Source organism: Andrena cerasifolii, chromosome 5 (assembly GCF_050908995.1).
Source record: "Andrena cerasifolii isolate SP2316 chromosome 5, iyAndCera1_principal, whole genome shotgun sequence".
NCBI classification, from domain to species: domain Eukaryota; kingdom Metazoa; phylum Arthropoda; class Insecta; order Hymenoptera; family Andrenidae; genus Andrena; species Andrena cerasifolii.
In genome coordinates this window covers 13,487,505-13,502,089 of record NC_135122.1, presented here as the reverse complement: position 1 = coordinate 13,502,089, position 14,585 = coordinate 13,487,505, and the positions used below count along the sequence as shown (strand labels likewise).

Genomic DNA, 14,585 nt, shown 5'->3' with positions numbered 1-14,585 from the left:
GCGACCGCGTCGTAATTGCTCCCCGGGAAGTTCTACTTTTACATCAATTGCCGCAGCCTTCACTCTTCGTTCTCTTGATTAGAGAACTAAATCCCAAACCGCTAACGTAACTAATTCACTAATGCATCCAAGTTCCGTGGCTCTTGCCTTCTCTTTGGCCTCCCCCTGAACGCTAACGTAGCCATTTAATTTACTTCGCCGGGGTCTTCCTGCGCTCCGCTGTCGCCCTCCCCCCTTACGCCTTCTTATCCATCCTCGCTAATCTACGCATCTTGATCTTTTACGCGTTTAATTACCCACCAGCCTCCCCCTTCGTTCGAGCCTTTGCCTCCCAGCGGGAAGTTGCAGTCGAGTTAGCGCGTTTAAAATAGAACGTAGACATCGAAGGGGTACGAAAGCATAAATTATTTCGCACAAAAAGCTTCTGAATTATACGCCGGTGTTTTACAGATACGCGATAAAAAATTACCCCCCCGGAACAGCACGAAATGGGGAATCCCAAATGGATGAAGTAGAGAGGTTTTTATATTAAAAAATTGCGCGGCACACGCGTTCTCTAAATGTTCCGAAGCATTTGTATTCATCGTAATAAAAATATCCTCCGCGTCCTATTTTCGTTGCTGCACGCACCAAGTATAAATGTTTTTCGTATTTTTCACCTCCGTGCTTTTTCTCCTCGGCGCTGGTTTTAAAATAGCAGCCATTTGACATTAGCGACGACCTGCTGGATGCACGCGCGAAATGTCAGCTGGGAATTCTACGCGTGCGGTCGCTCGAAATTTCTATGGAAACGGTGTGTCGTTGGAAAAAAAAGAAACGTGGCGTCGTCGGGTCTAACAATAAATCAAGTTCGAGCCGAACAGCCCGCCATGCCACGGTGTACAAATGAATCCGAGAGTTTCTGGAAGGGAGAGCCGCGTGTGCGCAGTGAAAAGCCACTCGAGATGTGGCGTTCGGAATTAGAGTGCATGCCGCGACGTTCGTTCTGAAAAGCACGCTTATCGAACTTCTGTTCCAGGTAAACCGGCTGTGCGCGATTGTAATTTTAGGTAAGTCCCTCCACCTTGCACGGTTTCCCGCTTCGCTCTCCCCCCTTCTAACCATCCCAATTGTGCCCTTAACTGTCTCGTTCGAGCATGAAACGACGAACGATTCTTTTCACCCGACAGTAGCATATTCGACTTGAGTCTTCCATTCAAATGTTTGTGCTTAATTTTTTTAAAAAAAAAACACTAACAGTGTCATTTACCTACTCGCCTTCAACAGCGACTACTTAAACCGCCAGTCCCACGTTACCTCCACGTTCTCCTTCGAGAACAGGGAAGAAATAGCTTTTGCAGCTTTTCAATTCTAAATTTTGCTAGCTCGAAGATAGCCGAGCGTCTCTCTGAGTGTTCTGAAATCGAAACGTTTTAAATAGACTCTAATGCGTCGAAGACAGATGTCAGACGACAGTCGGGGATGTTAATAGAGCGCCGAATGAATTTAAGGAACGCGAAGTGCTCGAAGTACGCGCCTGCCTGTGGAAACGCGGAATTAAACGTGGGAATTCTCGGCGAGGAGGCGTCGTTAATCGTGATTCAACGAAAACTATGTCACAGAGCTTAAGGGACAGGCGGCAGTCGGCGACGACGCCCCGCGTCTAAATATAACGGCGTCGTAGCGCGCACTCAAAGGTTTTCGTCGGTTTTTCGACGGCACCGGCCGTCTGAATATGGCACGTTGGCACCGAACGCCCGTCCCGAGGCCGTGATTTTGTCGTCGACGTTCGAGCGTCGCTCTATCGCGGCCAGCAGCCCGGCGAAAATGCCCGCGCGAATGTCGAGAGCGGGGGCGGCGGATGAATGAGCGAAAAAGAACGCGCCAGACTGCGCGCGTTTGGCAAGGTGACAGTCGTATATCCGAGGGATTCCGATAGCGCGTGCCTGCCCCGTGCCACGGCAAAAGCCCCACGCTTCCAAAATTATCCTGTCACTTGTCCTAGCTTGCGTGTCAAATCGCTGATTCGGCAGGGGCGGCTTAAAGTTATTTCTCCTGCGTCGAGTTGTTGATAATAATTTTATAATTCTGCTTGAAATAGGAATCTTCTTATCTGGGGGCATATTTAGTTGAAAATCGGGGACGGTAAGATCTCTCCCTCCCGAAAACGAGGACGCGCCAGGAGAAGCCGATCTTGACGAGTGCGAAGCCCCCTTCGATAGTTTCAAATAAATAGCCGGACTGAATATTGGAGGACTGATTTTAGACGGGTCTAAATATTTACGCGGCCCGTGAATCCGAGCGCGTAAATGCTTTCCGGTCGGTTTACAGAACGTCGTACGGTTAAGTGCTCGTTCGACTCCCCGGCAGCTCTGTTTGAGCTGCTCTCGCGCCGAATCGCGCGTACACGCGATCTTATTGCAAATAAATCTGCGCCGGCCGGTTCGCCGGCTGTCTTTGAAGCTAATCGCGTCTCAGTGGCAGGCATTATGCGGAGGCCAGTCGATTTGTAAATCTTGACCGATCAAATTAAACCCCGCTGTTCCCTCGAGAATGTTTGACATCGAGGTTTGCGCCGAGGCTGTTGCAAATATTGCCTCTCCTCCAACGGAGTCGCGGGGGCCGTTTAATCACCGTTCACTCTTGCTTTCTGCACCCTGCACGCCTTCCGTAATACGCGCTTATCGTTCGATTTTACGTGCAGAATGACTATAAGATGCTGGCCAAGTGTCTTCCGTTGATCTTCATTTCCTGCGCTCTGGGGTTCCCCAAGAAGGTCCACATAGGTGAGAAAGTTTGGGTTAAATCAGACATTATCGAGGGTCAACTCTTCTGCTACGCGTACACCCCGGAAGAAGGGGTGTACGCGTAGCAGAAGAGTTCACTTTACCCCGAGCTCCATTAAACGATCTTTACTACACTCTTCGAGTGTACCACGAAATATCGAGTTCGTTCTTACGCGTGCTCGAATGCTTGACCTTTACTACTTACAGAACCGCCACGAACCTGTAGATTAATTTATATGCACGCGTGATCGTTTTAGGAGGGTTGTTCGATAATGGCGGGGACATCCAGCGAACCTTCGAAACGTCCGTGAAGGCGGTGAACAAAGAGCGGCATGAAAACATGGAATTCGCCAACGTGTTTCTCGTGGCAGACTCCAACGAGGTTAACACGGACCCCTATGAAGTATCTGTGAAAGGTACAGGGTAGTATTGTCGGCAGCCAGCTCCCGAAAGGCTTTCGCGTCCCGGTGTGCATTCTCACCCTGGCGTTTTCAATTCGATGGATTTCTTTGAAATGTTCAGTATGCGAGCTGCTGGATACGGGGGTGGCGGCGATTTTCGGGCCCCAGAATAAAGTCACCTCGGAACACGTGCAGAGCATGTGCGACACCATGGAAATGCCGCATATTTATGCAAGATGGGAGCCCATGCAAGTTCGCGGTAAAGGGATAAACTTGTACCCGCACGCGGAGACCCTCTCGGCGGTACGTAGAACGCGACTAGCGCTTTCAACTCGTCGGGGGTAGATTTCACAATTTATTCAGACTCGGAAGCCGTTGCTTAAGCGCGCGTGCTGCTACATCACTTACGATTATTTAACCGCGCCCGGAAGTCGTGCGTTAATGTAAATTCTGTGATACGTTTAAATAGAAATTCGTGGATCTGCTTGGAACCAGAGGCATCAGTGGCGCGCCCTTTGCAGGGGTCTCTGGAACCCCTGAAAGAAAAAGAGAAAAGGAGATTACCACGACTGAAGTAATTCAAGAGCTCTGTAAAATGCAAAGAAAGCTCGATGTTATTCTTGAAATAAATTTGTATAATCACCTAATGATGAAAAATATTTTTATCCGTTCAACTCGGCTATCCCAAGATTAAATACTGAGCGCGCCACTGAGAGGGACTGTTCCGAGAGCTTACACGATTTCCGCGTTCGCCGTGAATTTAGTTTCGAATTTATTTCGCGTAAGAAACTGATGGTGAAAATTAGTATTAATATTATACCTGCGGTCTTTATCGTTTGATCAAGTACTACAGTTTCAGTGCTGAAGAATCTAGACCTTTCGTAAAGTGCACAGTGATTATGCGCTTCGATCTTATCAAAAGAATATTCCATTATGTCGTCAGGTATTCGATCAAATGATCACCGACTTCGAGTGGAAGTCCTTCGGAGTATTGTACGAAAGCATCGACAGCCTTATCCGTACTCATCGTTTGCTGGAACGTTGGGATGCCCGGGGTCATACGATTTTCTTGTACCACTTAGGAAGCGGTCCAAGTTACAGGTCCGTACACGTAATTAGCATCCACCAGAGTTCGATTAATCTGCATTCTTCGAAGGAAGCGAAGGGAGTTAATCGTACGGCATCGAACCTTGCGCAGGGCGGTGATGCGGGAGATGAAGGACGAAGAAATCGAGAATATTATCATCGATTGCTCCATCGATCTGCTCGCTGAGGTGCTGAAGCAGGCGCAGCAAGTCGGTATTATGTCAGACAAGAACAAGATCATAGTGACTTCTCTGGTAACTCCTTCCTAATTAATATTCTACGTTAAGCTACTTAGCTACGTACTTCGTGGCATTTGGCGGCTTGATAGATTTCTTCTTTCCCTCAACGATCACGTCCTTCCAGGACTTGCAAACTCTGGACCTAGAGCCCTATCAATTCTCGGGGGTGAATTTCACCGGAGTACGCTTAATCGATCCCGAGAATCCCGTCGTAACGAGCATCGTCGCGATGCACAAGAACGAATGGGGTTTAAATGATCCTTCTCAATTACGAGTCGAACCTGCCCTGGTGTACGATGCTGTGCAACTTTTCGCGAGGGCCTTCAAACGTTTGAAAGACGCTATTAAGGGTGACGTGAGACAGTTGCCCTGTAATGGCAGCTTAAGCTGGGAGCATGGCTACAGTCTGAGTAATTTTATGCGTCTGGTAAGCTTATTATACACGCGTATTTCGTGACATACCAAGTTCTTAAAACGTTATTTCCCGTTTACTTTAATCACTATTATTAAAAATTTCTCGGCTACCGAGTTACGTTCGACGGGGCGTTGAGAAGCCTCCGTTGAGATCCCCGTTGATCGTTTTCAGAGCGAGACGGTTGGTTTGACCGGTTTGATTAAGTTCGACACGGCTGGGTTTCGTAGCGATTTCCAATTGGACGTGGTACGCGTGGCAGAGGGTGGTGTGAAGAAGATAGGAACATGGAACAGCACTAACTCCATCGAATGGCTGCCAGAGAATCATCCCATTAATTCGGATATTGAGTTCAGCTTGCAGAACAAAACGTTCATCGTTTTGATAGCCATCGTACGTTGGGAAACGATCTTTCAAGGTTGCTAATTTATATTTAGCCGGGAAGTTCGAGTGGATTCATTTCTCTGAATTTTTGCAGAGCCACCCTTACGGCATGCTGAAGAAATCCGCAGACATGATGACAGGGAACGATCGTTACGAGGGGTTTGGTATCGACATCATTCAGGAGCTCAGCAAGATGCTGGGCTTCAATTACACCTTCGAGGTGCAAGCTGACAATGTTTATGGATCCTACTCGAAAAAGACGAAAAAATATACGGGGATGCTGGGGAAAATAATCGCTGGTGTTAGTTAGGCTGACAACTACATCGAGGCATGCTGTAATTAATAGAAGAAAGTGGCTTGACGTATAACATCCGCTTGAAATCTTTTGCAGACGGCTGATCTGGCTATTACTGATCTAACTATAACGTCGGAGCGGGAAGCTGGCGTGGATTTTACGATGCCTTTCATGAACTTAGGTATGATTTCGTAGAACTGAGATACATCGTTGTGGAAAGAAGCCTTTTAGCCATCAACGAAGTAACAGTTTAAATAGCACCCTCTAGGTTTCTTCGCGGAACAGATATCTCTGTTTCTAAAGGACTGTAACTTGAACGATCTTAGAATGCCGTAAACTGGGGGAACATTGACATGTTTTTGAAACATTTTGCTGTATGATATAAAAATTCACATTATTACATTTGCTTGAAGTATTATCCCAGTGACCCGAAACGGAACAGTAACGAAAACGATAAACGAAAGGAACGAAATATTTTTCCGGAACAGAAACAGTGAAATTTGTGAATTCGGATTTTAATACTGCGCAATCTATTTTTTTTTATACAGTCTATATTGTTCGAGGCTTTCGGGTGCCAGTCTCAAAACTCAAATAATATTTTAAAATATAACTACCACATGCAGTGAAATTGTTAAAAATAAGCTTATATGAGTTTTTTTTATAAATATGAAATAACCAGTTCGGAAGAAAAGTCGTTCCCGTTTCAATGGAAACGAAATATTTTTCAGCAGGAACGATATTAACCGAAACGAAATTATTATTATCGAAGCTGAACCGAAACGAAGCGAAAAACACATTTCGTTCCAGGTCGCTGATCCTATTTTGTGAATGCTCTACAAGTGTCAAAGTGCATACAATTTTTATCGTTTTCCTTCTTTAAAATATGTTAATTAGCTGCCAATGTTACCCAGTACTGTCCATGTTCTCCCAGTTTACGGTATCAGAAAATGAGGCTTGGACACATCAGATTTACGTTCTTATGACAGTTGTTTATTTCCGCAGGGATAAGCATTTTATACCGAAAACCAACGAAAACACCGCCCAGTTTGTTCTCCTTCCTGTCACCATTTTCGGCTGGCGTTTGGTGGTACTTGATAGGAGCATACATATCCGTGTCGTTGTTGCTATTCGTAATTGGACGATTGTGTCCAGCTGAATGGAACAATCCCTATCCGTGTATAGAGGAGCCAGAAGAGCTGGAGAATCAATTCACCTTCAAAAATTCCCTCTGGTTCACGATTGGAAGCATTATGCAGCAGGGGTCTGAGATCGCGCCAATGTAAGTGCTATTTTCTCGACATGCATAACCGATACCAGTTCGTTGCAATGCTGATTAATTTCCTATGATTAACAGTGGACTTTCCACGCGAATGGTGGCTACTTCCTGGTGGTTCTTCTGTCTGATCATGGTGTCATCCTACACAGCTAACTTGGCGGCGTTTTTGACCGTCGAGACATTAGTGTCACCATTTTCCAACGTCGAGGAATTAGCAAAGAAGAAGACAATCAAATACGGTGCCAAGACTGGAGGATCTACGCTGATGTTTTTCAAAGTAAGTGTCCCAACGGATGTACTTGTTATATTCGTCAGAGGAATGCCAGTGAATATCGAATGTACAGAATGAATAACGTAGCTGTTAGTAGCGACGAATTCTACAGGATCATTACAGCGCCAGATGTACTTGTTTCAAATGTAAGAGATATTTATAAGTTTTAATTAGTTGCCGTTTCACCGTTGCAATCTGAGTTCGCGTAAATCCAGAGAACATTAATATAGACGCTGTATTTAATCCACAATGATTAACCGCCCTGTGAGATGTCACTATGAACGAGTTGTTTAAGAATTCATTATTGTAACGAAGGAAAAGAATTCAGAAAAATTCAATGCAACCTAGCGATATTTTTAAACACAACTTCCTAAAGGTTTCTTAAACAATACGTTCTTGGTTCAAGGTAACCATAATCCAATAATGTTTAGTGGATAATCGTAGGAATTAGATGCGATTCCTTGAACCCCTGTTATCTCATTGTCAATAATTTAATGTGTTTGAAACAACGCTCGAGTACGTAATAGAAATCCAATAATACAAACCTTAATGCTAACTTGAGAATAGTTTAGATTGGAATGCCCCTTCCCAATTGTACATCGCATATTCCCCGATAGATAAATAGTATTTAATACAATTGTTCATTAATCGATGTTGTAACACGAAAGATATCTGTTTTTAAAACCCTGTGCTAACTGGATGGTAGCCCAGAACGGTAGACAATTAGTGTCGCGTGCCAGGCAAATGAAACTTGGAGTCGTTCGTTCTAATTCAGTTTTTTCAAAGAATTATGCCCATTCCAAGGATTCCAACTACTCGACGTACAAGGAGATGTTCGACTACATGCAGGCGAACGCGGAGGAAGTTCTGCCACCTGACAATGACTCGGGCTTGAAGAAAGTGCTCAGGGAGGACTACGCGTTCCTGATGGAATCCAGCTCGATAGAGTACATCACCGAGAGGTATTGCAACGTGACGCAGATCGGTGGACTCCTTGACGCAAAGGGTTATGGAATCGCCATGAAGAAATGTAAGCGTTCGTCGATTGATGCGTAATTCTGTCGAGTGGTTGTAAATGTACAGAAGCCCGATGTTCGCTCCGGTGGGATTCAATATCATTCAGTTACTGAACAAGTTGTTCGTAGATCTATTCTTCCTGAACTTAAATTTAAATGTCTATTATCTAGAAATGAATTCCTTTGGGACTTTTGTCTAAGAAAAATATCTATGCACGCATATCATAGTAACTCCTAAAGTGGTTACAATGACAGTAGTCAGCGAATATTCTTGCATCAATGGTTCTTTATGTTTTTTAATGATAACGATTATAATTGCTTTAGATTCGCCATATCGTCACGCGTTGAACACTGCTGTGCTGAAGCTGCAGCAAAGCGGCTTGATCACCGAACTCAAGACAAAGTGGTGGACGCAGAAGCGAGGAGGAGGAAAGTGTCGGGTATGTATAGATGGAGGATTTAACGAAATCTTAATATATAAAGGCAGAAAGTGTTTGTGTGTTTGTCTGTCGCCTACAAACTTTCAAACGATAAACTCTGGTGCCACGACATGCATCCCAGCCCATTATGTCTAGCTAATCCAGATGAATATGACTATTTTCCACAAAAAATTTTTTTTTTATAAAATTAAAATCTAAATATCGGACGAAGCCGAGTAGTAATGTTAGGAAAGTATAAACGATCTGTGTTAAAGAATTTATTACACTAAAATATAGCAATACGATGAATTATCTATAGAGCTGCTATTGACATGAAAATAGTTAAGTGATTTCAATAATGAAGTAACAAAGGGAATGTACGAATTATTCGTAGGAGGACGGTGGTCAAAGTGCAGCGGAAGAACTGGATCTTGATAACGTGGGGGGTGTTTTCTTAGTATTAACTGTAGGCGTTACTATTTCCTTTTTCTACACCATGTTGGAGCTAGTTTGGGAAACTGTTTTTACATCTAGACGCGAAAATGTAAGTAGAATAAGCTATCTCTATTTTAATTTATTTATACAGGGTACCCCATTTAAATAGATACTCGGGAATATCCTCGAAGTTGTTGATAGTATTATAAAATGTTCTGGTATGATCTGTATACTGAAACACGTAAATGTTTCCTAGGTTTCATTCAGAGAAGAACTGACTGCCGAATTCAAGTTCATTGTAAAGTGCAGCAGTTCACCTAAACCAGTCAGAAGGAGAAAGGGATCGTCGAATAGAAGCGGGGAGGCGAGCACTAGAGGTTGCACACCTCCGTACGGCTTCATACCTGTAATTAGAACCTCCAACACCGACGCCAACTGACGGTACCAAAGAATATGAAGGAAATCGAAGCATGAGCATTAAATATTATTGAAACATTGAATGTACAAGTACAAATAAAACTAAACGTTTACAATTAACTCAAACGCTCCAGTTTAATTCATTTGCATCCTATTCAGTGTCTTCCCATATGCCTGTTATTCCCATATCGTTAAAAATACAACAACACACAATACATCTCCTGAATGTGTAGCACGAAAGGCAGAATTTCGCGCTGCACCTGCAAGAGATGCTAGTTCTTCGATTTAATTTTTCTGTCCGGGACTTCTTGGTAATTAAAAATGATGTTGAAAGTTGTAGTAAAACGTGTAGAACTGATTTGCGTGTAGTGTGGTTGTGACTTGAGGGTGGAAATGGTATGAGAATATTGTAGGAGTGATGTGGGTGTAATGCGAGTAGTGTAAGTAGAGTGAGTGCAGTTGAAATGATGGTAGAATAGTGGAGGAGTGATGTGGGTGTGATATTATGTGAGTAGTGGAGGAGTAATATGGATATTATTGTGAGAGTAGTGTAGGACTGACGAAATAGTGCAATACTGTAATAAAAATGATCGAAAATTAACTAATAAACAATATAAAATGTTCAAATTGGTCGGGGATATCGACGAGCTTATAACCAGACCATAAATCGAGCTTATATCGAGGAATCACTGAAAATCTCGCTATATTTAAGTTTCGTTCTAGCCGCCAGCAGCGTTACAATCGTATTCTGTTCTGCATCGATAACGTTGCATGCGACAGGAAATTGCAAAGTGGTCTTTAGAGGCCCCGATGTATGTGACAAAACTTTATATTGGATGTTAGTTCTCTCCAATGCCTCCTGTAGGCTTTAAATAGTATTTGAATCTAATTTATAACGACGGTACCTACTAGCGTTCTCGACACTATCGACAGCGACGGTGCTACCGACCGTATCGACATTAGCGACACTAGTTGTGCGGGCTATCTGCTGCTAGGCGCTCGATAGCTGAAAAAGTTCAGTGGGTAGCCTTTCACTAGGCGTCCCTTAGCACGAACATTCCAAGACACTACTAAGGAAAAGTTATATCCTGTGACATACTAAATTTATGGCAACTTCTGCCACATTATTGAAACTTTAGTTACTAGACAGGATACTATAAGTTATGCTACAAGTGGTGGAATCGTAGACTTGTTCGTAAAGCAAGTAGTCGAAAGTGTAAGATTTTTTCAAATCGACTTCTATTTCTGAGAAAGTGAGTTCCTGTGATTAATAGACGTACAAGAAATTCTTTGGTTACCTACATATAAACTGAGTTACAAAAGCAATACTCAAAAGTGTACGAAAATTTATATTTTGTTGTACAGGTACGAATCCATGGTAAAATCCTCTGGACACTGTTTTCTGTGAAAGTCCCTCTCTTCCTCGTTGTTAAAGGCATTTTGAAGTGGCCAACCGGATTCGCCAACAGGTAAATTCACCAGCTAGAGACACGCAACACAGATATCCAGCACTCGAGATTTCGCTTTCAATGGCATTTCAACGAGGACAATGCCTGCCGCTTGCTAGTTCTTTTGTCTGATCGTAGCCAGCACGTACACGAGGGACTTGTCGCTTTGCGCACCAACTGGATGACGTGGCTCTTCAAAATGGACGAACACCTAGCGTACTAGGAATATACATAAAGGTAAACAGGGCCAGGAGAGAGGAAAGATGGGCACTTAAAAATACGAGAGAAGCATTTACTTGCATTCCAGCAAAAAAGAGCAGACGCGCGGAAAATATGAAAGCATTCGGGGTTCTCTGGGCAGAGTTTCAGAGCTAAACCAAAAAAAAGACAGCTACGGCTTTATGTCATAAGATCCCAAGATTATACGCGTCGCATCACATTCTTCGTTTAGACGGTGATCCATAAAACAGCACGAAGCTCCTTCAGATACGCACGTGTCTGACTGAAACTATCTTATACGCATAAAAGTGGGAGCAGTAAAGTGACAAGTTAGGTTTTACGTTCGGTATAAATGCACATCTCCATACACCTTACGGGAATATAAAATACTTCTCGAACACATCGAATTCCATAGTGGATCGGCGATGAAACCTCCAGGTAATCCGCTTCGCCCACCTATAGGTCACGACTCCCTTAACTTAAAAAGAAAGTGGCAATTTCCCTCCGTCGCATATTGTCTTAAAAATTCTGTATGGAAGTAACGCCTTCGCGACTAACAATAAATAATAAACACTAACTCTTAAGGATAACTCTCATTTTGTAGTAACCCTCTCAAAGAGTACATTCCTTAACATAATTAAAAACTTGCGATACATACACCACGTATGGAACTACAACAAAAAAAAATTAAATAAAAGACAAGCGAAAGGTAATCCAAGAAATTTAATTTACCCGATTCGAATTCACAGTATTTTCCCTAGTAGGGCTAATCAGCGGTGCACTCAGCATTTAATCTTGGGGGGAGCCGAGTCGAAGGGATACAAATATGTTTAATGCAAATTCAATAAAATTCATTAGGTGATTTAAAAAATTTATTTAGGGAATAAAATCCAGTTTTCTTTTCGTCTTACAAAGCCCTTTCGTGGGACAAATTTCTTTTCCCTCCACTAACACACAGAGCTCCATGTCCAAATTTCCGACCAACCTCTTTGACGCACCCTGTACAATAGACACCCATACCCCGGAATGCGAAAAAGTTAATTGGAATTGGCGCAACTACTGCAGCGACCTTTCCCCGCGAGAGGCATTAGAAGGTGAGCCGATGCGCGCGGATGGTAAAAATTGGCCAGTTTGCAAGGGACAGATCCCCAAGGTGAGCGTAGCCAGCTCGCAGCCCGATCGGTCTACATTCTACATTCTACATTCTTCGTCCCGTTCCCCGGCCGCCGAAAGCCGCATTTAATGCCCCGAGTTTACGAGGTTGCAGTCGAACCGATGACACAGACACTCAGGAATCCCGTGTCGGCTCACGGCGACTCGGGCTCTCTATGCCCGGCCGCGTCGCGTCGGGCCACCTTTATAGACGCACCTTCCAGGCGCCTATTCAAAGGTACCATCCAGCCACCTTGCGTCGGCGGGGGATACGTGCCGCTCGCGAGGTAGTATTAAAAGGCCATTAAACGGCCCGACATGACATATGGCTTTGTGCGTATGCGCGCGACCCTTGGCGATTCTGCACGCCGGCGAACCAAACTGCCCGCCTGCCTACTACTTGCCGCTGCGCGCCCCAATAAAACCAGACGGAACCGGCGAGGAAGCATCTGGTAGGCCTCCGTACTGCCCACCTGCATATCTTCGCTGGATATTCGCGAGAGGCTGCGCTAGGAAATTCGCGAATTCGCGGGATACGAGAGCTTGGGGAAAGGAACGGGTACAAAGAAACTGGATACTGCGTTTAGATATTTAATCCAGTAGAGGTCTACTTTGGGTTTCTTATGGAATTTGCGAGTCTACGGGATGAGTTTGAAGGGAGCCTGATGGAGGAACTCATAGCAACTGAATGAATTTTAATCAGACTGTGAACACTTATCGATTTGCAATCCTTTGTACTTCTGTCGTACTTTCCTCGTGTCGGTTTGGATATCTGCGGGTTCCAGTATCTTCGAAGCACGTAGCGAAGAGGGGAAAAAAGGGACACTGTCTCCTGCGTCGTTGATGGGTTGCAGGACACTTGTTGAGCAGCCAGGTTAATGGCTCAGGGAGCGAGCACTGGGCGCACTGATGAATCGATACCCTATAACTGAGCCAGCAGTTTGGAGCCCTTTCGATCCCCGCAGCACGTCCGCTTTTTATTTTGCACAATTAGCGGGAAGATTAATGCTCGTCGCGCGATTGCCTGGCAATCCACCGCACTGCGCGTAATTACAGAGTACGATTCGCACAATAAACCCAATAGAAATTACGCTTTTCCCGTTCGCGTCACGCGGTCCGTCCAAATGGAATGAAGTTATAATTTGCAAAATAAGTCGAGCGAGACCATTACGCTCGAGCCCCTGATTGCATTGAAAAGCTCTCCATCCTCGGAGAGTTACAGTACTTTACGGGCGCAACGACTACCTTGTCGAATAACACGTTTCGCTCTGTATCGGCATTTAAACGAGATCCACCTCTCGCGCGGAGATTCTGACGGATTCCTAAGCGAGGCAGTCGCTGCTCATCCATCACCCTTGTCAGAGGCAAGGTTGCTGCAAGTGAAATTAGCGAGATAGTCGGCGGACCGCGGGAAATTTAGGAAAGATTTACGTGCCCCGCTTCGTCGCCGAGCGTCCGCGCGCACACGTACAGCGCGAAAGCGAGGCCGAAACGGAATCGTCACGCGAGGTGCAAATATCCGGTGCCCGTGCTGTGGTATCCGTGAAATGCGCGCGTCTGCTTTTAGTAACCAGGCTTCTCGTTTGCATCGAGGACAGAGCCGCAGATATATCCAGATTATCCGGTTCTTTATTGTCCGCTTATTTTAGATCATTCCGCCGTGTTTCCGCGTAATGGCGGTGATTCGAAGCCGGGCATCATCGCTACCCTAAACCCCTCCGCGCTAAGCGCCCGAATTTAACGGGTCCGGTGGACCCTGCCGGCCCTCGAGAAAACGAAGTCACGAAGGTTCGGCGATTCTTGTACCAGAGACAGCTGAGATACGCTCGAACCCCTCGAGAAGCCCAATTCGCCCACTGATTAACATTCGCGCGGAGCGGACGTTAATGAACTCAAGCCTTATCTCCCATCCAGCAGCTTTAATTTATCGGCGCGGCGCGGAATCCCGCGTGCAGAACCAGTTCTTCTTTTCCTGTCCGCGAACGTGTCCACGCGCGACATAAAAATTAATACACATTGTATTTCACCGAGTTAACAAGATTGCGTGCAAGCCACCACGTGATCGCCCCGTTCCCTTTCCCCGGCTCGATGCGTTTCTGGCGTCGGAATCGAGAGGAACGAATCGACCGAGGCTGCCGGATGGCTCCGAGGAGGATGTCTCGCCAATATTTCGCGTAACGAGCGCTGCTTTGCATAGGAAGTCTCCCGGATCCGATTAAGAAATTATTGCGGCCGCTTTCTCGGGACGGTTCGTCCTATTAAATCGTGGATGGGTGCCGTGTACGACAAAGGCTAGCTCTTAAGATTGCCCGAGGTCACGTGTTTGTTTGCTCTCGGGATGTGGCAACAA

The 14,585-nt window shown here is 45.1% G+C and overlaps 1 protein-coding gene across 9 annotated transcripts in view; it reads left to right on the top strand.

Annotated features, from left to right (window-relative positions):
• The window catches only part of Kair1d (Kainate-type ionotropic glutamate receptor subunit 1D), a 223,983-nt gene extending 214,441 nt beyond the window's left edge, over positions 1-9,542 (top strand). For 6 of the 9 annotated variants that reach the window (XM_076811592.1, XM_076811597.1, XM_076811595.1 and 3 more), the window contains 15 exons: positions 2,684-2,765; positions 3,023-3,181; positions 3,288-3,469; positions 4,110-4,267; positions 4,365-4,506; positions 4,616-4,918; positions 5,078-5,296; positions 5,382-5,588; positions 5,679-5,763; positions 6,585-6,861; positions 6,937-7,135; positions 7,916-8,159; positions 8,470-8,585; positions 8,959-9,108; positions 9,256-9,542. In XM_076811592.1, coding sequence (XP_076667707.1) covers positions 2,684-2,765; positions 3,023-3,181; positions 3,288-3,469; positions 4,110-4,267; positions 4,365-4,506; positions 4,616-4,918; positions 5,078-5,296; positions 5,382-5,588; positions 5,679-5,763; positions 6,585-6,861; positions 6,937-7,135; positions 7,916-8,159; positions 8,470-8,585; positions 8,959-9,108; positions 9,256-9,438 — 2,706 coding nt within the window. In that variant the 3' untranslated portion in view covers positions 9,439-9,542. Of the gene's footprint in view, positions 1-2,683; positions 2,766-3,022; positions 3,182-3,287; positions 3,470-4,109; positions 4,268-4,364; positions 4,507-4,615; positions 4,919-5,077; positions 5,297-5,381; positions 5,623-5,678; positions 5,764-6,584; positions 6,862-6,936; positions 7,136-7,915; positions 8,160-8,469; positions 8,586-8,958; positions 9,109-9,255 lie in introns of those variants that run through there. The other 3 variants (XM_076811594.1, XR_013085279.1, XM_076811598.1) reach the window with 3 other exon arrangements.
• The last annotated feature ends 5,043 nt before the right edge of the window (positions 9,543-14,585 follow it).